We start from the raw sequence: 24,830 nt of genomic DNA, 5'->3' as shown, positions 1-24,830 counted from the left end.
GGAGAAGATTTGGTGCTTTTTCCTGTTAATAAAAGTGCATATGGAAAACTGTTTCAAGAACGTCTTGAGCCCAATGAAATCTTCTTCCTTGCAGGATTGGATTGTTAATAAAAGCATGTCAAGAGAGTTCTCAGTAAATTTAGAAACTTTTTTGAATGGTAGAACAGAAGATTGCTTCATATGGGTGGAGACATAAGATTTCACTTAGCGTTACCCAAGTGAATGAAATCACTACAGTCTGCAAATGAACATAAATCATGAATCTTCTTGACAAGAGAAAATCCTTTCCCAGTGTTCTGAGTAACTTTGGTCTCACCACAGCATTTTAAGTATGTTGAGCTCAGCAGTTTTCTAAAGAACAATTAAGTTATTTCCAAGTGATTGATAAACATGAAATACTGGTAGCTAACTCCATGACAAAATTGAATTTGCATTTATAATGAACTGTACATGCAGATATAGAAAAAATGCAAGGAGCAGAAAATATTAAACTTGTAGAAGGTGCTCAGATACCATGACAATGAACCTAGTGATAAAATTCAAATATTATGTGGAGTGTCTGCAATGATCCAGATCTAGAAGGTGGAGGTCAGCAGCACAAAGTCTGTAATAGTTGGAGGCCAGTAACTAGTGCCATACTCGAAGGGGTCAGTACTGAGTTCAGTCCTGTTCAACATCATCACTAATGACCTGGATGATGGGGCGGAATGTACCCTCAGCAAGTTTGCTGATGACGCTAAACTGGGAGGAGTGGCTGATACACCAGGCGGTCATGCTGCCATCCAGAGGGACCTCCACAGGCTGGAGAAATGGGCTGGCAGGAACCTCATGAACTTCCCCAAGGAGAAGTGCAGAGACCTGCACCTGGGAAGGAACAACCCCAGGCACCAGTAGACACTGGGGGCCGCCCAGCTGGGAAGCTGCTTGGCAGAAAAGAGACTGGGGGTCCTGGTGGACACCAAGTTGAACATGAGTCAGCAAAATGCCCTTACCACAAAGACCAAAAATGGTCTCCTGGTCTGCATTAGACAAATTATTGACAGCATGTCAAGGGAGGGGATCCTTCCCCTCTACTCAGCACTAGTGAGGCCACACCTGGAGTCCTGTGTCCAGTTCTGGGCTCCTCAGCACAAGAGAAACCTGGACATACTGGAGCAGAGGGCCACAAAGATGATGAAGGGACTGGAGCATCTCTCCTGTGAGGAGAGGCTGAGAGAGCTGGGACTGTTCAGCCTGGAGAAGAGAAGGCTCAGGGGGATTTCATCAATGTGGATAAATGCCTGAAGGGAGGGTGCAAAGAGGACAGAGCCAGGCTCTTTCCAGGGGTGCCCAGCGACAGGACCAGAGCCAATGGGCACAAACTGAAACACAGGAGGCTCTGTCTGAACATCAGAAAACAATTTTTTTTTTTTTTTTACTGAGAGGGTGACTCTGCTCTGGCACAGGTTGCCCAGTGCGGTTGTTAAATCTTGATCCATGGAGACATTCAAAAGATATCTGGACATGGTGCTGGGAAACCATCTCTAAGTGGGCCTGCTTTAGCATAAGGCTTGGACCAGGTGGTCTCCAGAGGTTACTTCCAACCTGAACCACTCTGTGATTGTGATAATCTTTGAAAAGAGTCATCAGTAAATTAATTATACAAATGACAGTGATTGAAGTACATACTTGTTCATACATTTTCTAGCCACATGGTATGCCATGAAGTCCTTATTAGGAATCTGTTTGTGCAGTGTCCTAGAATTGCTCTTGCTCCAGCTCTGAAGTGTAAAATATATGTTTAAAGATGGTTGCGGTCAAAGTGTTAACATCATCTTGTCTCTCCAGAAAGACAAGAGGCAGATAAATTCATGCCTAAGAGCTGCGTTTTACACTTGATGATACCAAAGACAGATGTACTTTCAATGGCAGAACTTAGCTGGAATCTTGTCTATCCTTCAGGCAGGCTTGCAACTTGGTCAGGACACCAGTGTACTGAATGTGGGTTTCTGTCTCGCCCATGGTAGTGTCAGTAGTAAATACCTTTATGAAATTATTTATTAAGAATTTTATTTATGCACAGATGCCTTTCCAAAGCTCACTGTTGTTCACAGTTTCTAGAGGACAGTTACTGAAGATGTATGCAGAGACACTGACTCTACTTTTGAGTTTCCAAATAACCTAAGTCTAATGCAAAGGGCTAAATGTGTTGTCTCACTACTGGTGATGTTCAGATATACTCAGATATCTTTTCTAAATAATTGAAGTTACAATGTTGCTTCTTTCAGTAGAAGCAGCTAACATTTTGAAATTAGTTCTGACAGGGACATATTATGAAAGGGGTATACTTATTCTGTTGTATATGCAATGTTTGCACATACTATACATTGTAATGACAAATGATACTTTCTATTTTGTCAAAGGTTTAGATAAACGCTGCCTAACACCAATGTGTGTGGGCCTGCTGAACATCTTTGAGGAGTCTGGTGGGCAACAACCTACTGCAGGAGACTAAACAAAGCTGCTTATAAAACAGTCTAGTTTTCCAGGCGTGAAGTCAAATATTTGCTACAAATGTTAACTTCCCACCATGCATCTGCTCATCTACATGTATTCTTCCCCAAGGGATCTTTTGTGTTCTCCTAGGTGACAACTGAAATAAAGTTTCAAAGTCAGATTCTAAGAGTTTTGCCAGATGTGACAACAATGCAGCATATTACAGCACTGAGAAACTAGCCATGGGGTTGTCCATGCTAGAGAGCTCAAAGGCCAGCAAAACAAGGCTTCTGGTGGCCTTTTTCTCAGGAACCACTTGTCAGAGGGATGTGTGCTGGATTATCTGAGTGATATGGGAGCCTTGTTCAAGCTGCTTTTCCTTTGGAGGGAGTGCTCCTCATTTACTGTCATCACCTGTGTGAAGAACCCACCCCGAGGCAGAGAAGAGAAGCATCCATGCAGGTACTGAGATCTGGAAAATACCGCTGCAGAAATGCTGCTTTTCCCTGCCCTCTCCATGTGCGTGAAAAAGACACCATGGGCACAAACTGCAGCTGCTCAGAAAAAAATCTGCAACAGGTCTAATTTCACATGCAGAGGAATTTTTCTTGCTCTTGTGACACAGCGGAAAGATTTCATTTTTGTGGCGTCACTATGTATAATCACCCAGGGAACTCTGCTTGGGTGTGGTCTTTCACATTTGGCAAGTGCCAGCTTGGAATCTAATGACTAAGAAGCTCATGGAAACCCATTATTGAAATGATATTTAATGGGAGGCTTCTGGTCCACACCTTGCTGCTCCTCTGTTCCCAAAACATGAGAAGGGCACTCACAGCACAGAGTGAATGAGAAAGCAGGATGGTGGTCCTTGCTATTCAAGCACAGATGATGGTGACTATTAACCAGTGACTCCCTTTGTTCGTCTCAATTGCCTTTACTCTTTGTAAAAATAGCAGATGATTTAGCAGTTCTCAAACTTTTTTCTCACTTTCCTCCCTCCCCATCCACACACCTACAGGGAGAGTCTCTTACAGGGAGAGGTAATTGTGAGAGCTGCTGGAAGCAAAGTAATGGTGTCAGCAGGGGACAGAAAGTTGGAGTAGGGAATCTGGGGGACTGACAGACCATAGAAGGGGCTGGGGAAAGAGGAAGGGAGGAGAAAGAGGAAGGAGAGGCAGGACGCAGGCAAAACACAGACTACTCAGGGGCTCTCAGAGCTGCCCTGTTACATCACAGAAGAGGCCCCTAAACATGACATAAGCACCACAAACAACTGTGGTTTGACTTAGCAGCTCCCAGGAGCCTGTGGCTGTTTCTGGTCCTGGTCCTTCTGCGCACTGACTGCCTGCATTCCCTGGCAGAGCCCTTTGTCACAGCCCCACTTCACACTCTGTCCCACTCCCAGCCACAGCCACCAGCCCCACCCTGACCCCAGTAGCTGTGGGATAGAAAGGACCAGACTCCTTCTATTGCTATAATAAAAGCATAAATAATGCAAGTGACTGAAGGTTTATTGTGTCACCTACATTGGACTGAGGATAGTTAAAGAAGAATAAGGAAGATATACCGTGTGGTCCTGCTATAAATGTTCTGTTGGAATAAACCTCCCTGCATAGGTTAAGACTGCTATTACACCCACCAACCACGGAGTTGTTAGCAGTGTCACTGAAAGTGTCAATGTCACAGAAGATCCTTATTGTCAAAAACCTTTTTATTGTTTTGCTTGCCTTTTGGAGGACTCTAAATTCTGTTAATAAAGGAACTGTGCTCACAGAATATATTTGGATTCCCTTAAGGAACTGGACTTGGTACCAAATGATACACACTTAAGAGAGAATGAGCTGGACTTACGCACTGGTTTACAGACCATTCTCCAATGGTTGCCGTTGATGGTTGTTAACGTGGTATCGATGAGCAGAGTCTCAATGGTTTCAGCTCATGGGCCAAAACTCTTTAATATTATAGTTTTATATGTGTGACAATTATATAAAATCTGTGGTGAGGTTTGCTGCTGATAACAAGTTTGTTTTGCTAGCAGATAATGAAGACAGTACCATAAGAGTAGTTTAAATTGCTTTATTAAAGTATACCATCCCAGAAGTATTTTAATATGGTTAAATGCTTAAGGTGATATTGGTTTGGACAAAACAATGACATAAATTGTATTTATGGATCAAAGGCCTGCATTCTGGCGAGGACCTAAGAGTAACAGTGGATAGCCACCCCAGCATAAACTCCCCAGCAATGCTGTACGTAAAGAGATAATGTAACCTGTGAACGTATAAGGGGAGAGTATTGCATAAGGCAAGGTGACCTCGTCCTTGTCCCCATACATAAGGGTGCTGTAGACGCAACGCCCCAGCGGTCCATGCACCGTACCTAACACAACCCAAACACAACCATGTGGCATTTACTGCCCGCAGGCTCCGCATCCCCTCCGCACACCCCACAGGCCTAAGCACCCCAGTCTCGTTTCCCTTCGTCCCTCCCTGAGCCTGGGACGTGCTCCTCATCCGCAGGGCCTCCCCGCACAGACTCCCATCCTCCTCCGGCCCCCTTGCTGCTGCTCTTCCTCCCCCCGGCAAGTGTGGGCTCCAAATGAAGCTGTGGAGCAGCTGGAGCTCGGGAAGAGGAAAAACAGTGACGGGACGGCACTGAGGGCACTGTATCACAGTGGTAGGGGGAACGGGAGGCAGAGCATCCCCGCGATGCCAGCAGATGAAAACCCCCAAGCCCCGCTAATTCCTTAAACCTAAAGGTGTAAGAGTCATGCTGCAGATGGCAATTCCATGCCATTTTTCATACGAATATATATATTTATACCACACGAAAGGCTCGAATGATATTCGGGGAATGGTTCACGTGCCTGTCACACACAGAGGGCCCGAGCACAGCGCCAGGGCCGCGGACCAGGGCCACACCTCGCGTCCCTTAGAGGATTTAGGGAAGGCATCCCGGTGCTTCCCGTGCAACTCTCGGGTGGGACCCGCGGCCCCCGAGAGCCGGGACGGGCGGCCAGGCCACGCCGGGCTGTCCCCTCAGGCCCGCGGCTGCCGCAGGAGCCAGGCAGCGACGCCAGCCCGCGGCGAGGCGGAGCCCAAAGCCCGCCCCGCCAGGGCCGCGCACAGCCCGGCCAGAGCGCCCCGGGCCTGCCCGCCGCCCGCGGGGCGCCCCACCCAGCGACGTCACCGCCCAACAGAGGGACGAGCGAGCGGTGACGCCTCCGGGGAACGCACATGACGTCAGCGCGATAGGCCGAGCCGGTAAGATGGCGGCGGCGGCGGCCGGACGCGCGTTCCCCGCCCTCCCCACCGCCCGCCGCCGCTGAGGGGGCGGTGGCAGCAGCGCCCGCGGCCCGCCCCGCCACAGCCCGCCCCCGCCACGGGCCGCCCGGCCATGTAGACGGGGCGGCGCGGCCGCCCTTCCCCGCGCAGCCGCCCCTCTGCCGGCGGGCGCCATGGAGGACGTCGGCTCGGGCGTGAACGCGGACGCGGAGGTGCGGAAGCTGCAGGAGCTGGTGAAGAAGCTGGAGAAGCAGAACGAGCAGCTCCGCAGCCGCCACGGCGCCCTGCCCGCCGCCCCCGCCAGCCCCAAGCGCTTCCTGGGCGGCGGGCCCTCCCCGTCGCCCCCCGCCGCCTCCCCGCCCGACAGCCGCTGCCTCACCCCCCGGGCCGCCGCTCGGCGCCCGCCCCCCCCCGAGGAGCCCGGCGGCGGCGCGGCCGGCGAGGAAGGCAGCGGCCTCCTGGACGACGCGGCGCTGCTCAGGCCGGAGGAGCTGGAGCGGTTGGCCGGCTGCGAGGAGGACGAGACCGGCTGGTGAGGAGGCGGCCGGGGTGGGCAGGGGGAAGGGGTCGCCCGGCGTCCGGCGCCGCCGGGAGGCAGGGAAGGCAGCGTCCTGCCCTTACCCGCCGTGCCCGGGGCGAAGGGGCCGTTTCCAGAGGTGGGCCTGGTCTCGGAGGTGGTGCCGGGGCTTTGTGTAGGGAGGCAGCCTCGCCCTTTGGGGCTGGATGGAGGAATTAGCTCTCCAAGATGTACTGGAGCCCGCAGGGGAAGGGTGTTTTGGTTTCTGCACCTCACCTCGCGGCTCCCCGGAGGCCTGCAGCCCTGTGCTTTTGTTCGGCTGCGGTGAGAGTATTGCACCGGGTCACTTGGAGACCGGAGCAGGCTCCAGTTCTGCCGCAAAATCAGTTGTCAGTGTTTTCACAATTTCAGAAGGTTGTGGAGGTGTTGAGAAACTTGTGGCACATTTCTGGGGTAGTGCAGAATTAGCCCACAGGTACTGTTACACTTCTTCAAACGTGCATCAAACATGTTTTAAGCCTTGATTTCTTTTAGCTGTGAAGGCAGCAAATGCAGCATACTCTGTTTCATAAACGTGTTGTCCTCAGGTGTTTTCATTTATTGCTAACTATGTAGGACTGTGGTTTACCTTGGGTGGTTCCTCTCTTTTTAAATGGACTGCTTACCCTGCTGCTCCAGCAGAAGCACCTGCAGGTGGCTGTTCAGCTTGTCTTTATTATACTTGGATGAGCTTCTACTGAGAATTAAGGAGGTTTGCTGTCTCTTAATGTCATGCTGTTCTCCAGCTGTCTTTTTGAAGTTTGCTATGACACTAGTTGAGGAGCAGCATTAGAGCTGCAGGAGAAATAGTAGGGAGGAGCATAGCGTCAACAGAGGAATGCAAGGGAAGCGTGTACAGGGAGGAAAAGTGTAACAAAAGCAGTCTGACTTGGGTCAGAACTGGTTGTAGTGTCATCTACAAAGGCCTCTTTCTGGAGCAAACATGCAGACAGTTTTAAAAAAGAAACAAACGAAAACGTCTTTCAAAGTTAGAAATACCTTTTAAAATGCTGGAATGATTCCATGCATGAGGAATGTTTTAGTTGCTCAGGGAGGAGACAACGTGTGCGCTTCCTTAGAGAAGTCATCTGCCTGACATCCAGCCTGATCCACTGGAGAAGTATGAGAGCATAAGTTTATTCTCATCCAACATGAGCTTACTAAAGTAACATGAGGCATCATCTTCCAGATGATGAGTCTCTGCAAGGCAGCTACTCTTCTCAGTTTATGCCTTATAATCTACTGGTTTATAGCATGTGAGGGAAATAGAATATACTAAATTTGCGCAGTAAGTTTGGAGTTGGATGGCTAGATTTGTAAATGTTATGAATTCTAGTGACAGTAGATTTTATCATTTTATATATTAATCCTGAATCATGGGCAACATAATGCATCTCTTCAGTGAAAATTAATGTCAGAACAGAGTATATCGTGACAGTGACAGCATAAATGCTGTGTGGTTTTGTTTATGCAATTCTGGACACTCATGGGCAGGCGGCATAGTTCACTGAGCACTGTTCCTGCTGGTGTCAGGTGTTTGGCACATTACTTGCACTGCCTGTTATTGTGGCTTCAGTCATGTTTCTACGTGAGTTCTAGTCCTCAAAAGACAGCAAAACTTAAATGCAGTCTATTACGTGTCTTCATTCTTTTTCTAATACTTTAGCAGCTATAATGCTAATTCTCAGTCTTGGGACAATGACTGAGACACAAAAGCATACACGTGGAAAAGAGCAGTTGTTAAAATTTGCTTACTCTTGTACATCTCAAGAAACATGGCTATGTAATTTTAAAAAAATCATGCTGTAGTATAATATACACTTAGTGATAAATGTGGTTTGGCTAGATTGGTTTGTCCCCCCCCCCCCCCTCAAATTGCTCTATAAAAATTGAAATCTAACTCCTAGAATTTCTGGACACCATTTAATTTAACTGTAGAGGCACTAAATACTCTCAAATCATTTTTTTCTTATGAAGGTAGGATGACTTTGTGCATTTGATGAATGGAGGTTATTGCTCTAAATGAAGCTGGAAATTTCAGAGGGCTAGTGGAGCAATCAAAAAGAAACAAGTCTGTGAAAATATGAGGGATGATGTAAGTTTATTTCTCTTAAACTGTTTCATGAACATCCCACTCGTAAGGCCTTGGTTATGGAAGGTCACTCAAAAACTAATTGAATCAACTGGAAGTGTGAATGTATTTGATAAAATTTAAACCTCATATGAACTCTTTCAGGTTCAAATGGATTTGGATCACTGCTGCTGAACCCAAAATCCTGTTTAAACTATGGGATTATACCACTGTAGAAATCAAAGACCACTTACCAGCTGAGGAAACCTCATGTGGAAACAAACTAAAATCACAGTTCGTGCATAAAAAATTGACTCATCTTGCCTGTTCTGATTGTCTACATGGAGAATCTAAACTTTGTCTTGACTTTTGATTTCAGAAGGACCTTGCTATGGGAGAAAACAGATGCTGAAGGGTGCTGGTTATTTGTGTTCTTCCCTCTGTGTTCTGTAACACAGGCATTTTTTCAGACCATATATTCATATACCTCATTACGAAATTGTCTGCAGTCTTGTAATGGCAGAAGAAGTAGTTTTCTTCTCTGCTAAAATTACATTGTTTTTCATTTAATGCTCACATAGGTTTAGTGCCTGTGAAATTTGACTGCAAATTTAAGATGGAACAGTTGATACTATGACTGAAATTGATACTGAATTGAATGTGACATGTTATTTTTTAAATCTACACTTTGGAGTTGATCAACTCATCTTTAGGTTTTAATTTCTTCAAATGCTTTTAGATAAGTCTACACAGGACTGAAGTGTAAAGTGAAAAATGAAATGGTAGAACTAGCTTAATTACTAACAAGTGAAAAGAACTTTGATACTGCTGCGTTAGTGGCAGCATTAGCTATTAAACCGGCATTACAGTATTAGTAAACTTTGGGACTGTTTGTATTTTTGCCTTTTTTTTTTTTCTCTTCACCGTGGTTAGTTAATTCCAGTTCTGTTTTAAGTTTTAAACAGTTTAGCACGAGACAATCTTCAGACAGATTACTAAAAATATTTCAGTGAATTTATATTGAGTTTCTTGGCCATATGCTTCTGAACCGTGTTTAATATGCTGAAACTTTCTTCCTAACAGTAGTGAAGGTTGCCAATAGGCACATGTGCGCACGCACACAGTGCTGAGCTGTACCTAGTCCCATGGAGCCTTTGCTTTAGGCCTGCTAATTACTTCCTCAAGGAGTTGCCAGTGACTTTGCTAATCCGTTCTGTGGGTGTTCCTATTTAGATGTGCTCGGACGCAGATTGGATCGAATTTAATTTTTTTCAAATCTCAATCTGAGCAGGTCTTTTAAAATTAGTTAATTAAAAAGAGAAAAGGGCAGGAAGGGGGACAAGAGTGGAGACATCTTCAGAGAGGCAGGACAATGTACGCAGCTCCTTGCCTGACTTGCTGGGTAAGGTTGGGTGTGGAAGACAACTTGGTAACAGTACGCAAGGTGGCTTGCTGTATTTCTTTTTAAAAGTGAGCTGTCCTGAGTTTATTGTGGGGTAAGTGCACATGTGGGCAATTACTGTAGATTAATTAACGTGCTGTGAATCCACTGTAAGTTGCTTTGTGGTAACTTGTTACACAGTCACTTAAGTAAACTTTCTGAGGAGCTCTCATTTAAATAGAGGAAAACATACAGTGCTTTTTCTTCAGAATGTATAAGCAGCATGTGCATAAAGCAGTATAGAGCTTATATGTATCTGTTTTGTACGTCTAATTGCTCAGCAAACTTCAGAGCAGTTGCGTCCTCTAAACAATAGTGCTACAAAAGGTAGCCTAGTGCTTATCGGTGTTCTCATGGCGCTGCAATCTACAGTCTCCTTGGTAGGGCTGAAATAGCTAACAGCTGACTGACTTTGTTTACAAACAAGAGGCAGTTACTATGTGTTTAAAGTGAAATTTCTGGTGGCTTCAAAGTTCATAAGTAATATTTTTAGTGTTTTTAAAGACCTCATATTAGCTTGATATCCTGTTTAGTTAAGATGGAAAGCAAGAACTTTTATTATTATACATGTTCTCATTCACCAGCTATTTCTATTAAATTGGCACCCATTTTTAATAGGCTACGTTTCTGTTCTAGTCATCCATTCCAGTTAGATGGCTAAGTGGCTGTTTTGAGATACAGAGGATGAAAACATGATTGTCATCTGTAATTATTGTCTTTCAACTCATATTGCTTAATGTCCTTTGAGCACTATGTTTTGGAACCCTAAAGTTTGCCATCGTGAGCTAGTAAAGTGTAGGGTGAGTGTTTTAGGATAGAGCTGCACCTGAATGAACTCCCATTGCTGCAATGACACCACAGCATTTCCTCTTCAGCTGCTAAAGTGGCACTGCATTGATGTGGTTTAGGCCTCTTGGAAACTGGACAGGTTCTGATCAATTCCTGCCCTGTGACATAAGTAAAAGAGCAACTGATGCTTTTCATTTTGTGGCAGATTAAATGTCAGTCTGATTTAAAGATGTGGATTTTTTTTTAACCAAATTCAGATAATGGCTTCTCAAACTAGGAAGAAAAGAAGCATGTGAGAGAACTAAGGATTAGAGAAGTTACCAGTTTGTCAAATGAAACAACTGGTATAACATCATATAATATTCCATTTGACTAATGTCTTTGGGATATCTGTGTTGTGAAACACATGTTTGAGGACTGTAAGAAGAACTTCTTTCTATTTCTAACTTCTTGTGTCTTGGGAAATGGGAGAGGTGCCTGAGGACTGGAGGAAAGCAAATGTCACTCCAGTCTTCAAAAAGGGCAAGAAGGAGGATCCGGGTAACTATAGACTGGTCAGCCTCACCTCCATCCCTGCGATATAGTGATGGAACAACTTACCCTTGGTGCCATCTTAAGGCATATCAAGGATAAGAGGGTCATTGGGGCAGTCAATGTGGCTTCACCAAGGGGAAGTTGTGCTTGACCAACCTCATAGCCTTTTATGAAGACACAACAAGGTGAATAGATGATGGCAGAGCAGTGGATGTGGTCTACCTTGACTTCAGTAAAGCATTTGACGCAGTCTCCCACAGCATCCTTGCTACTTAACTGAGGAAGTGTGGTCTGGATGATCGGATAGTGAGGTGGACTGTTAAATGGCTGAAGGAAAGAAGCCAGAGAGTTGTGGTCAATGAGGCAGAGTCTAGTTGGATGCCTGTATCTAGTGGAGTGCCTCAAGGGTCAGTACTGGGACCAGTATTATTCAGTATATTCATTAATGACTCGGATGAGGGAATTGAGTGTACTATCAGCAAGTTTGCTGATGAGATGAAGCTGGGAGGAGCGGCTGACACGCCTGAGGGCTGTGCTGCCATCCAGTGAGACCTGGACAGGCTGGAGAGTTGGGCAGGGAAAAATTTAATGAAATATAACAAGGGCAAGTGTAGAGTCTTGCATCTGGGCAGGAACGACCCCAGGCTCCAGTATAGGTTGGGGAATGACCTGTTGGAGAGTAGTGTAGGGGAAAGGGACCTGGGGGTCCTGGTGGACAGCAGGATGAGCATGAGCCAGCACTGTGCCCTTGTGGCCAAGAAGGCCAATGGCATCCTGGGGTGTATTAGAAGGGGGGTGGAGAGGTTCTCCTTCCCTTCTACTCTGCCCTGGTGAGACTGCATCTGGATTATTGTGCCCAGTTCTGGGCCCCTCAGTTCAAGAAGGACAGGGAACTGCCGGAGAGAGTCCAGCGCAGGGCCACAAAGATGATGAAGGGAGTGGAGCATCTCCCTTATGAGGAAAGGCTGAGGGATCTGGGTCTGTTTAGTTTGGAGGAGACTGAGGGGTGACCTCATTAATGTTTATAGATATGTAAAGGGTGAGTGTCATGAGGATGGAGCCAGGCTCTTCTTGGTGACAACCAATGATAAGACAAGGGGTAATGGGTTCAAACTGGAACACAAGAGGTTCCACTTAAATTTGAGAAGAGGCTTCTTCTCAGTGAGGGTAACAGAGCACTGGAACAGGCTGCCCAGGGAGGTTGTGGAGTCTCCTTCTCTGGAGACATTCAAAACCCACCTGAACACCTTCCTGTTTAGCCTCATGTAGGTGTTCCTGCTCTGGGAGGGGGATTGGACTAGATGATCTTTTGAGGTCCCTTCCAATCCCTAAGATTCTGTGATTCTGTGAAGTATTTATGGCTTTTAAACATGTTTGATATTTTGAAAGCTTCAATATGAATTTCCTGTATTGTCTTAATGGTATTCCTGAAGTTTACCTCATAATCATGTCTTGTTTAGGCATGCTTCACATTTCTACTTTTTGTAGGCATAGCTCTCACGCCTAGTAATTAAGCAGACTTATTGTTTTGGAACACATTTAATAGCACACAGAACTTTTCAACTTTTCTCTTTTCAATGTAAGTATCAACAATGCCACCTTAGAGCATATATGCTCGAATATATTACTTCTGAAAAGCTTCCCAAACAGTGGTCAGTTGTACAGAGTTTGTGTGACAGTTTTAAGGAAGCTACATGATGGTGTTACAGGAGTCTTCCAAGCTTTGGAGGCCTCTCTTCCCATTCTACAATGTCCCTTTCAGGCAGCAACATGTTCTTGTGAGACAAGGAAATTAATAACTGCTGTAATTTCCAGCAACTAACCAGAGCATGGCTAAATATCTTTAATTGTTGGTGATAGGAAGGCAGTTGTGTTCCTAGTTGCACTTTTCAACCTCTTTGAATCCTCCCAATTCTACTTGAAAATTGCATCATGTAGTTGAGACATGCTGCTTTAATATGGAGGTTCAATGACATTGTCAAAGCATTTTTGCCATATTAATCTCCTGATTTTGAGAGAGCTGGAGTTTTGCTGTAACTCACTATTGTGGTTTGATTGCAGGGTGACAATAAAACCGTGGCAGATGTGTTGTTAACCCCTTCTCCCCTGCTGGCCCCTCCCTCTCCCCCCTTCCCACTAAGGACAGGCAATTGGGAGGGAAAGGAGGACAGAGAAAAGAGAGTTGGAAAAACTAAAAATGTTTTACTAATGCTGCCAATAAAAATAGAGAAAATAATACAAAATATACAAAACCAATCTTGAAAGTCCCGGCAACTGCTCCAGCAGATGTAGAGCTGGCACCTGAAGTCCTGGGCTGGATTCTGCAGCCAACCGGAGCTGGATTCAGTCTGTCACTAGGCCTCAACTCGCAGAGATGACTTGCAAGGTCCTCTCCCAATGTCGGCCATAAGGAAAAGGGACGAGATCCTCATGATCCCCCACTTCTATATGGAGTATGATGTGAATGGGATGGAATACTTTAGTTGGTCAGTTTTTTGGTCACCTGTTTCAGTTCACTGCTCTCACGAGATGTGCATCCATCCTTATCAATGACCTTGCATTCCATTGCTATGTCTACCAAAACATGTATCTAGCTTTCAGGAAAACTGCGGCTATTTAGAAGGCTTTAGGTGACAGGGAAGTCCACTAAAAGAGAAACTTGTTTTTTAACAAAACCAGGGCACTCACTCATCTCTTGGAACTAGGAGCATTAAGTTCAGTACACCAGCCAATTAGTAATTACAGGCGGAGCAATGTGTCTCAGTAAGTTACAACCGCAGGATAGGAACTTGGCAGGGGAGAAGGAAAGAGGATGTCTGTGGGCCAGATATGTGCAGGGATGTCACTTAGGTTTTTTGCCTTTTTTTTTTCTTTACAAACGGAGATTCTCTTCAGATCTTTACCTGTAGCTGTTTATTCAGAATTCACCTTAAATTTTAACTTATTTAAATTGCTTTAAATAGGATGTCGCAAAAGTTTTAGATTGATCTAAAAGAGTTTAGATTGGTACTGTTGTGTTCTAAATTGTGTGTTTCCAAGGCTGTTGAGTATTATTGCCTCCTGAATTACTTTTATCATGGAATTTCCTCCTGTATTTTATGGGAATTTCTTACCAATCTGGCCTTAGACTTCTGTTTTTTCTTCACATCTTCAGGTTGCTTTCTTGATCCTGCTTCTGCCTGCAGCATGTTTTGTCTGCTCTGTTGTTTAGTTGGCTTTATTGTACCTGCTGGTTTTTGCTTAAAGTTAATGTAGCTAAAATAAATGAGCTCTAACTCTAGTTCCTTCCACTTGCCGCCATCTTTCTAATTCAGATCTGTGACTTCATATTCATCTCGCTTTATTTTTCCCCTCTTCTGAGCAGTAGAAGGTTTTTGATACAAAAAGACTCTTCCTTTCTTCCCGATTAGAATCTTGGCTTTTGATTTCATGCCTGTGGCAACTAGCCTCTTGTATGTTAATGTACTGGGAGGTGTTCCTCAGCTGAGGTAATCCCTATGCAGATATTCCATTCCTACCTCAATGTTGCGTCCTCTTTTTTCAAAGCCTTTTCCAACTCAGCTGTCTCCCAGTGGAACATGCTACACCTCGCCCAGTTCGGCTGACGTTATCACATGAGCTCGTGGTGACAGCAGTCTTCCCGCAAAAGCTCTGCCCTTTTTGTGCTGTGTCTTCCTCTATTAATCAGTAGAGCCTCTGGCTGCTTATGCTTCAGGTTGGCGCTGCTGTGGTACAGCTGACTAGTGACAGCTGAAAGAAAGGAATATTACTGTGTGCAGCAGAATCAGAGCGTCTGGCCTGCTTAGTGCTGTTTCAAAATGGGTCAAAGCTCCTGGGTTTCTTTTTGTGCACTGTGGGATTTTTTGTTGGTTTGGTTGCTTTGTTTGTTTGTTTTACTTTGTGTCACTGAATTGTAGAGTCCTTCCTGTAGAGAGTTGGAGTGTTGGTTTCTGGTGTGTTAACATTTGTAGTAGGGGTGATGAGCTGTCAACTTCCTCAATCGTTTTCAACTTCCTGTTTTGAGGAAGTGATTTAGTAGCGTTTGAAGGCACACTGGTAATCTTCATTCTTGAAGCTGCTGTCCTGCCAGTCAGTGCTGCTGCATTGCTGTAGAGTGCATTAACAGGTACAAATGGGAATGAATCTCTTCTGGAAAGCTCTTCAGCAAAGGAGGACCTATATCTTTTGTGTCAAATGGTAGTTTGACAAAGAAGATCACTTGGCTGAATGAAGTTATTTGTACATGCTCCAGTGTCTCCTTTCTGTTCTTTTTCCCTTCCAGCTGTTGCAAAGAGAAGAAGTAGTAGAAGCATCACTCTGATTCTTACCCTTGGTTTGAGGGGTTTTTTTAATCCAAATAAGGCAAAGCAGGTAGAATTAAGTCAGTTCCAAAACTTGAGATTGGCTGTTCTTTGTCAGATGGGAAATTAAGATCACTGCTTGCTAATAATGAAACTTTGTAATTACATGATGTGCAAGAAACTGTCCTGAAAGAGCAATTGTGTTACTGGATCAATGCATATGTGTTTATTGTGAGGTAATGTAGTTCCATGAAATAAGAATATTCTGAAGTTCTGTGGTTTCTTGAAATGTAAAATGTGAAACAAAGGCTATTAAAGGAAGAAAGCAGTTGACTCAAAAGAGGTGGGAGAACCTGCAATATATGTTTGCTTAGAAAGGGTGGTGGAAATGTGGGAGCTGCGTGAGCCTGAATTGCTTCAGTAAGTAGACTGCTTGTGAAGCAAACACAACAGTTGGAAATTGCAGAAGAGAATGTGTTGGAGCTTAAAATAACCAGTGCCATTTTGATTAGTCTTGTAGGTTTGCTGAAGAGATCTCTTTTGTGTGTCTTTCAGAGAGGACATGCACTTTAATTTCTTGCCTATTATACTATTACTGTAAACACTTCAAATGTGCATGGAACTTCTCAAATAAAGCACGACATGTCAGCTCTCCAGAGGTGTAGGAGTGAGCCTGGCCTGTACGGCACAGAAGTTGACTTTGCTGCCTTTGACACTGCTTTGTATTGTATAAACATACCTTAGGACCTAAAAGAGTGCAGGAGAGTAAATGCTAAAAAGACAGCAAATTCAAAGTGTTAGAGAGCTAGTACATGTTAAACGTTACTTTTAACAGTATGCAAATAATCACAGAAAGTACAGCAGTTTGTGTAATTGTTTACATAGTACTGTAAAAATTGAGTCATTCTTGTGCTTTCCAAGGATCTCCAGGGCTATAAATATGTGATGGGCTCTTAGTTTTTCTTGCGGGCAGAATGCCTGTGAAGATTGTAAGGATTTCTAAAAAATCAATTTTAACAACCAGCATGATACTGGCCAAAGCATAAGCCACATGGACTGTAGTATATGGCAGTGGCTATTTGCATTGTTTACAAACAGCTTCATTTTTGTTTGAAAACCTGGCAGCTAATAAAAATCCTCTCTTGAATTTGCAAACATAGCTTTCTAATTTCAGTATTTATGAGGGAAGAGTGTTTTAGAGCATGCTCCAAACATATAGATGTCTTTTGTGTGAGATATTTGTGGGGGTTTTATAAGGATGCTTCTTGGGAAGCTTTTTTAAGAAGTGACCTTAAGGGTCACTTTAATTTAAAAATTTAATTTAAAAAAAAATCTACTAAAGCTGTTTATAAAAAACTAAGTTCAAGTTCTAGGATTACAGAGGAAGGATCAGCAAATAATCATCAAATAGAGCTATGGGAGAAAAACTTGCGTGTTGCTGGTGTCATCGGCAGAAAGGAAACGGGTTTTTGCTGTTTTGTCTGGAAGCATGGCTGATTAGGCTGTCAAATATTCCCCAGTTAGTGTGTAGCGTACAACCACATTCACTTGCAGTATGAAGTCTGTCATTACTCCTAGAAGAAACACTGATTTAACTGCTTCTGCATATGCATAAGCTCTAGTTAGAGCTGTAGGTCATTGTTGTCTTTTACTGAAGCACATTTCCAAGTTTGCTTCTAGACCGAAGATAAGACTTAAATATCTGTATTTTGAATGTGTGATTGGTTTTGGCTTTAATATGTTTGTTGAGGGAAGAGAAATTTTCAGTAAATTTTTAGAACCTTTGAACTGGAATACTACTTCAGTCACGGAATGCTGACATTAAAATAAATGAATGAAAGTGCTGACAGGCAAAGGCCTCAGCATGTCCTGAAGAACAATATGGTCTCATTGTTTCTCTCTTCTCTGTGCATTATCTTGTTTCTTGCTTTTAATGCTTGACTATATACCCCTTAGGACAGAGATATTCCCTTTTGTTCTGTTTTCAAAGGAAAAGGAAAGGATCAGGTGCTAGGATACAAATTATAAGTAAAAATGAAATGTTTATTGTTCAAGGATACTGAAATAGTAGATGTGTTCTGTGCACTTAAAGTGCACGGTTCCTTGGCTGTTAAGATGCTTATCACTTGCTACATCTTTGTCTTTATGAAAACAACAGTTGCATATTGCGTAGTGCTTTATTTCCTTCTTTTAGGTGAATGTTACTTAAATCTGAAAAGATTTATCCTGATTTGTACATTTATGTGACAAAGTGAATTGTCCATATACCTAAAGTGTCTGAATAATTGAAGAACTTTTGTTTCTGGCATATCAGTCAGCATATCCCAGTGTAGGAATGCAGGCATCACTTCTTGCCAGGAGTCCTTGGGTAGCCATATGCTTTCAGTATTATACTGTATCCAAAATAGTTAATTTAAAGGTAAAACTGGTGCTTTCTTTGTATTTTCGGGTTGTAGTGTAGATATAGTATAAAAATAGAAATAGTACTATGTGGTATTTTGTTACATGCCTGATCTTATGCTCATTTTGTCTGTCTTCACAGATTTTTTTTTTTCCTCCTCTGTTTCAGGTTATATACATCCCCAAAGAAGAAACTAACTCCAGTGCAAAAATGTGTCAGTCCATTAGTTTGGTGCAGGCAGGTATTGGATTACCCAAGTCCTGACATTGAATGTGCGAAAAAGTCGCTGATCCACAGGCTGGAACAGACAATGTCAGGTGAGTTCCTGCATACTAATGCCACTGGGTTGTATATATTTATTCTGAAACAGAGTCAGAATTAGCTGATAGTTGTGAGAGAAGAGATGAGATCCAGCAGTTACTTTTGTCTAAAGTTTTCATTACAGTTTCCAAACAGTAATTCATTCTACTAATTTTCTGGACTTTATGAATAAAATGAAAGGAAGCATTAGACCATGAGTCATGATTTTGGAGTTTTATACTACCTGCATAGTTACAATTTGGTCAGAAGTTTTCAGGAAGAAACAGTGTCCTGAACTTGGAGGTTTTCTTGTCTTATTTTAAAATAAGAAGCCTATATTAAACTGTCATCATTGTTAGGTGCTTTTTGGTATGTTACCAGGGAACTTCATTTTCTGTTAGATGAGCTATTTTATTTCATCTAAAGAAATGAAGGCCCAAATTCTTGAATACTTTGGGGAGGTAATACTGATTTCTTTTCTGCCCATCCCATGTAATTTATGAACTTGTCATAGTCAGATTAAGAAATCCAGAGTGTTTGATTCTTTCTTAACACAAATTAGTTGGGTATATTCAAAACTGGGGAAGGACCGAGTATTTGGCCTTGTGAGGATGAAAGCCTCCATTCTCTACCCTTTTATTCCCAGCCTTTTTGATGTCAAACCAGCAGTAAAATGTTGAAGGTCTGATTAAAATTATCTGTCCATATGGTTTCTTGCTTTATTTTAATTTCTTTGTTAGACCCTATTTATATATATTTTTTTTTAAATTATGCTGACTTAATTTTCTTTTTCACTATTAATATCCTCTCTGTATTTCCATATTTTTGCAGTCTTGTGCTATGTGTGATTTTTTTTTTTTTTTTTTTTAAACTGTTATCTTCAGGAATTAGAAGAATGGCAGAACTTGAGCTAAGAATATGTGAACACATAGTTCCAGGAGTGTTCCCAACTACCAGCTCCTTTACATAGTTCACATATAAACTTTATGCTGAGTTTATTTGACTGTAACTTTTTTCCCCTCCTTGAATGCTTTTATGAAACAACGCAGTCTTTATTCTGATTTGTACTAGAATTGTTCTTAATAAAATTTGAAAACATTGATGGTAGATCACACAAGAAGTTTGTTTCTTATAAAAATCGTGGGCATAATGGTGAGTGTGCTGTCAGTATGAGTCACCTTTGATCTTTCCCTATTTCTTGTGCTTTGTGTATGCTGCCTTGATGAATGTATTTTAACCATTTTCCTGAACAGTTACCATATTATATAGCTTGTGACAGGTAAGGACTGAAATTCTAAACAATTAAAAGTACCTAGATTGCAGGGATTTATGGACAATTATACAAGTTCTGGAGTTTGAATACTCCTGAGTGTTTAGGACTGGATAACAGTTTGGTTAAGCATGAACAATTCTGTTCATAGTTTGACTTTTTTCAGAAATGAGTAGAAATCTTGTAGAAGTACCACAAATTGTGTTACCCTTAGAGTATCTTTAAAAATTCAGTCATAGTTGAAGCAGAGCTGCAGGAAGATTCCCAATGAAATGGAGACACTTGAAAGTTTTATCTTTCAAGTGATGTGTCTAGGCAACTTTACCTCTTTTTTTTCCATAGACCTAAGTTTGTGGACTCCCTCTGGCAGTGAACCTTGCAAGAATACTGCAATTCACCTATAGTGCTAATAGGGGAAAATACCAGCAGTAGAATAGATGGGCACTAATATTGCTGATTGGAGAAGGTTTCATGGAAAAATCAATTTCCAACAAAAAAGAAAATTGTCTGTTAGAGCAACCAGCCTACTTACAGATATAGGGTAGCAGGAAGCTCTGCTGGAGAAGGCAAGCAGTGCTGCTTGTAACCTTGTGTGTTTCCTACCCCGCAACTTCTGGAATATCTTGTGACTTGTATTTTACATAGTGTATCTCATGGACCCATCGCTTAACCTGTTACTGGTTCAGTTTATCAATTTCAGTTCCAATCTCTATGAACAAGGCTTTTCATACTACTGTTACTTTCTCTCCTGAATCCTTGTTGATTTTTCTTTTGCTTTGATTATTTTCTTTGTCAGTTCCTGTTGTTACATCTTTTCTAATCTAATACCTTTTTGCTGTTTGTGAGTCTCAAATGCACTCTTGTATTCCAGACTTTCCTCTTCCTTCTTCTAAAGTAATCTTTTCCATTGCTCGATGATAAAGGAAGGAAGAGCGACTTTCAGCTCCATGCTGCTGTGGGCAGTTACTGAGAACACAGGTTGCACAGCGCCTTGTTGCTAGTTAGTTCAGGTTTACAATTGCAGGGCAAGGCCTTCTCGGTGTTGGAAGCATGTTCAGACTAGAGGGAACCTTAGGTATGTTCTGGTACAAAGACCTCTCTTAGCCATGCCTCAGCTCCTTGGTCAAAAGTGCAACAGTGCATTTCATGTTGGCTGGAAACCATGGCTTCCAGCACGTGGTCTAAAATCGCATGGGGTTGAGCACATCAGGAAAGTAACTGCAGGAACAGGGAAATACCAGATGGAAGAATTTCTGGAAGTGATGCTTTCTTAAGACATAGTTGCACAGAATTAGAAAAGAGTAACTTTGGTCACATTGCAGTTTTTACTATGGCAGTGTTTTTATTTAAATATTTGAAATCAAGCACATGATCAGTATAGCTGGTAGGAGAACTGTGTGGCTATATATGTAAAAGAGCTGTCATATTTTCCATGCTGAGTTTGACTTTTCAGCTAGGCATTGAGCATGTTCATAACCAGCTGTTATTTAGCTAACTTTGGTCTCAGGCTTTGCTAATGATTGGTTTGAATTATTATACTGCGAGGACTGCTGGAATAAATTTGTCACTTAAATGTAACAGAAATAAACACCAGGTCTTAAGCATTTGGAAGAATTTGACCTGATGCATACAGTAGGTCTTCTGAACCACCTAAGCATGAGTTTTCTGCACGAAGATTTTTCTATGCCTGTTTTCTAGAACAAAAGAGAGATTCAAGACCAATTTAACCAAGTGTCAACAAAAATAATTCAGATGCTGCATGCTGTTTCTGAACGTTATAAAAGAAAATTTACATTAAAATGTTGATCATTAACCCTCCCCTCCAGTGTTTTGAAAGCTAATGTGTAATCTTTTGTAAACTGATGTTTCATCTAATGTAGCATCATTTTAATGTTAAAATGAGTCATCTGTCTTACTAATGTTGTCTGACGCTCCTGAAGACCATATCTCCAGTTGTTGTAAAACAATAATGTCTTACCAAGTTACAGAAATCCCTGTTGGAAAAGCTTCAGGAATTCTAAGCCAGAAAAATGGTTTGAGTCCAGCTTTTTTTTTTTTCTGGGGAAAAATACAGTGGTGAGGAAGGCAGAAGTTCACATTAGCTAGGATGAAAGCTGGTGTACCACATGAAGTGCTGTTATGTACCACAGTATGCTTCTTAAATGTAACGGAAGTATGCTTGCTTTCATCTAAAGAAATCTGTGTGACAGAATATTTTGTACCATTACGGCTGCGTACAAAGAGCCTGTTTTGAGGGGTATACAGTAGTACAATTGTTTTTTAATTCGTGGTTAATATTTTAAAACACTTGTCTCTGTAATAAGTACAAAATAAAGAACTGTTGTGCAGACTTAGATTTTAGGATTTTTTTTACTGTCATTTTCAGCAAGAGATGAAAAGTAAATATTTTTTTTTGGCATGAGAACAAAGATTCAGTTGGAATAGATGCTTTGGGGTTCCTATGTGAATGGCAGAAGAACTTGCTATCAAAGGAGTTTGTATCAGATTTAACCAGAATATAACTGACTTGTAATTACTGGTTTTGTTAACTGAGTTTTGTAATGAAATGGAGATTTCCTTTCTGACACTCAAAATAAACTGGAGGTTGCTAGAATTCATTTAATTCACAAATTGTTTAAATCAGTGCATAACATTTAAGGCTTGCAGTGAAAGCTGGAATATAAACTTTCTATCCTCTATCTATCTTTTCACTCTAATTAAAACAGCAGTAATATTAACTGGTTTTGACTCCATAAGAATCTTTACATGAGGTGCAGTTTAAGGAATCTGCTGTAAAGTCAACTTTAATTTCTGCTGCTTCCACCTCTGTGCTGCATTCTGCCATCCATTTGGTTGTGTAATATGGTTTTTTTGGGTGCTACTAAAAACTAATTCACTGCTGCAGTCAGTTAAAATACTCTAGATGTGCTTAACCTAAATCCACTTCAATAGGATGGATAATCATGCAGCCCCAGCATTGCTTGTACTGAACTGGGAAAGCAGTGACCAAGAGGGAAGTGGAGCGGGCGGAGGAGCTGAGCAGGCGTTGCTGCTGAAAGCAGCATCTCATGCAGCTGTAGTCTCTTCTGGCTTCTTGTGATGTCAAAACAAAACAAGAAAAATCTGACACTGAATAAAAGGACTTTTAGTAAACAAATTAATGCGAAGTTGTCTGGCACAGTAGAACTGAGTTAATTCCATTCCTTTTTTTGAGTCCACTACTATCAGTAGCATAATTATTGTGCTAATTGAAGCCCTTTTTCAGTAACAAATGTCACACAGTGTTCTTTGAATAGCTTAATTTCTGCCCTGTTTTTTTAAGAATTATTTCAGTGTATTGCCATACATTTGCCAGATCTGTTCTTGTCAGTTTATAATATATATGCATAGTTTCAGTATCGGCATGTCTTAAAGAGAGTTTAGTTTCTAGCAGCTAGGTGATATGCACCTTAATCTAACCTAGGTTTGTACATCATGAAGTTTAGATCTTTAGCTTTCAGTTTAATATTTTGAAATTTAATTTGATCTTTGATAAAATATAATTCTGTTTGGCATAAAATACTTTCAGCAATGGAGGAACTGATTTTACTTAAAATGACCGAATTTCCTTTGGCTCCCACTTCTGCCATTGAAGTTCCATTTTCTATTACATTAAAATAAAATGTAAATTTCTGAACAAAATACTCCTTTAAGTTAAACTATACAAATCATACACCTGGCAACTAGGGGAATTGCAGTATCGTGCTGAAAATGTTCGCCAGTAGTTAAAATTCATCTGAAAATATTTCAGCATTGAAATACTTACAATAAATAGCAGAGGAAAGTACCCAGTTTTAGATCTTGTATTGTATATGGCATTGAAGCCCACCAGCATAAAGATCCCAAAGCATTAGAACAGGAGATATATACAAGGGAATAATTGTACAGTCAATTTGCTTTATGGTATTCAGTGGGTGTATGATACCCAGAAATAAAACCATTAAGCACAGCAAATCTGTTTTTTCATTTTAGTATATGCTTTGAGGAATTTCGTAGGTGGTTCTGTGGTGCCAGCTTTGGGGTTACTGTTGAAATATCGGAAGATCTAGAGAGGTCTGTGAATTCTGGAGAACTAGACTTCATGGTGTGCTCTGGTTTGTAGGTAATTGTTCATAGGGTATATGTTTGCATATCTTAGCTACTGCTGTCTTTTGTGTTGCTTCCCTCCTCCTTCCCAACACCTACATTGAACATCTTGAAGACATCATTTGTAGTGATCTTAGATCTGATTTTTACAAGGAATATATTTGTCACTATCTCGTTTTGCAGTCTACTCCCACCCCTTCCACAGTGTGGTTGTATCTAGGAGATGAAGATACCAGTTGAAAAACTTCCCGGTGACTGAAATGTTCTATTTGGATTGTATAGTAATTACATCACATTGAAAATATTGTATAGTGTTGTATTCATTTTTCACTGATTCCTTCAGTATAATTTGTCACTCTCCTCCTCTTTCATACAGTTCTCAAGAGACAGAGTTTGTACAGCAGCCCTTTCAGTGCGGTCAATTATGCGAGCTCCTATAGTCCAAATACTAGTAGCCCCTACAGCAGTGGTTTCAACTCTCCCTCCTCAACACCAGTGAAATCTGCTTTAGTGAAACAGCTCATACCTCCTGGTACCTCAGGTGAGTGTGTGTATGAGTGTTTGTTCTCTCCTCTTACTTTACTAAATATATGCTCAAATAGATTACATTTGCATTCAACTAGAATAAGAAATACACCAAAAACCTGTTGGTCTTTTGTAGGATGTTTGCATCATGCAGCATTAAAGCTTTTTAGGAAAGGCTTTTTTACAGACTTTTTGGCATGAGATATATTTAAAATTTTTTTCTCTGGATGTCAAAGTCCCTAAGATCACTGATGCATTTTAGCAGTTAGACCAAAAGATGTATTGTTAGTTTCGTGGAGTCCCAACACACTTAAGTGACTTCTAGTATTGGCTCTGTAATTGACTGGGATGTAAGTTCCATAGTACGTGTTTAAAGGTTAGGTGTTGGTAGCTGTAAAATCTCTACAACTACCGTATTACTTATTAACTGAAAAATTTGCTATGCAATGAATCCATCAGTACCTCTGAGATGTGAACAATATAATCTAAGGAAGAAGCATGTGTTTTAATTAAAGGCATTCCTTGAGGTTTTGTAGTCATCAGTGTAAACAGTAACTTCTGGCAATGTTTTCTGCCTTTATTCTGCACCATAGATACTTTCTTTGCATCAGAAAAAATTGATGCCTGCTACATATCTCTACTCTGAAGTCAGAATGTTGACTTATTATATATACTTCAACTCATGTTAGCTTGCAGGGAAGTTGAAGAAACATTGCAGTGATAATCCAGCTATTTGTAGGTCACTGTAGGTTACTCTG

At 41.9% G+C, this 24,830-nt stretch overlaps 1 protein-coding gene across 2 annotated transcripts in view; it reads left to right on the top strand.

The window, feature by feature from the left end:
• The first annotated feature begins 5,735 nt into the window (after nt 1–5,735).
• The window catches only part of SLAIN2 (SLAIN motif family member 2), a 38,648-nt gene continuing 19,553 nt past the window's right edge, over nt 5,736–24,830 (top strand). Inside the window, exons 1-3 of one of the 2 annotated variants that reach the window (XM_065634542.1) lie at nt 5,736–6,291; nt 18,021–18,169; nt 23,924–24,088. In XM_065634542.1, the coding sequence (XP_065490614.1) occupies nt 5,933–6,291; nt 18,021–18,169; nt 23,924–24,088 (673 nt within the window). In that variant the 5' untranslated portion in view covers nt 5,736–5,932. The remainder of the gene's footprint in view (nt 6,292–18,020; nt 18,170–23,923; nt 24,089–24,830) is intronic. The other variant, XM_065634541.1, reaches the window with a different exon arrangement.

Source organism: Caloenas nicobarica, chromosome 4 (genome assembly GCF_036013445.1).
Source record: "Caloenas nicobarica isolate bCalNic1 chromosome 4, bCalNic1.hap1, whole genome shotgun sequence".
Classification (NCBI taxonomy): domain Eukaryota; kingdom Metazoa; phylum Chordata; class Aves; order Columbiformes; family Columbidae; genus Caloenas; species Caloenas nicobarica.
The sequence above is the reverse complement of the archived record's forward strand: the minus strand, read 5'-3'. Positions and strand labels throughout refer to the sequence as shown.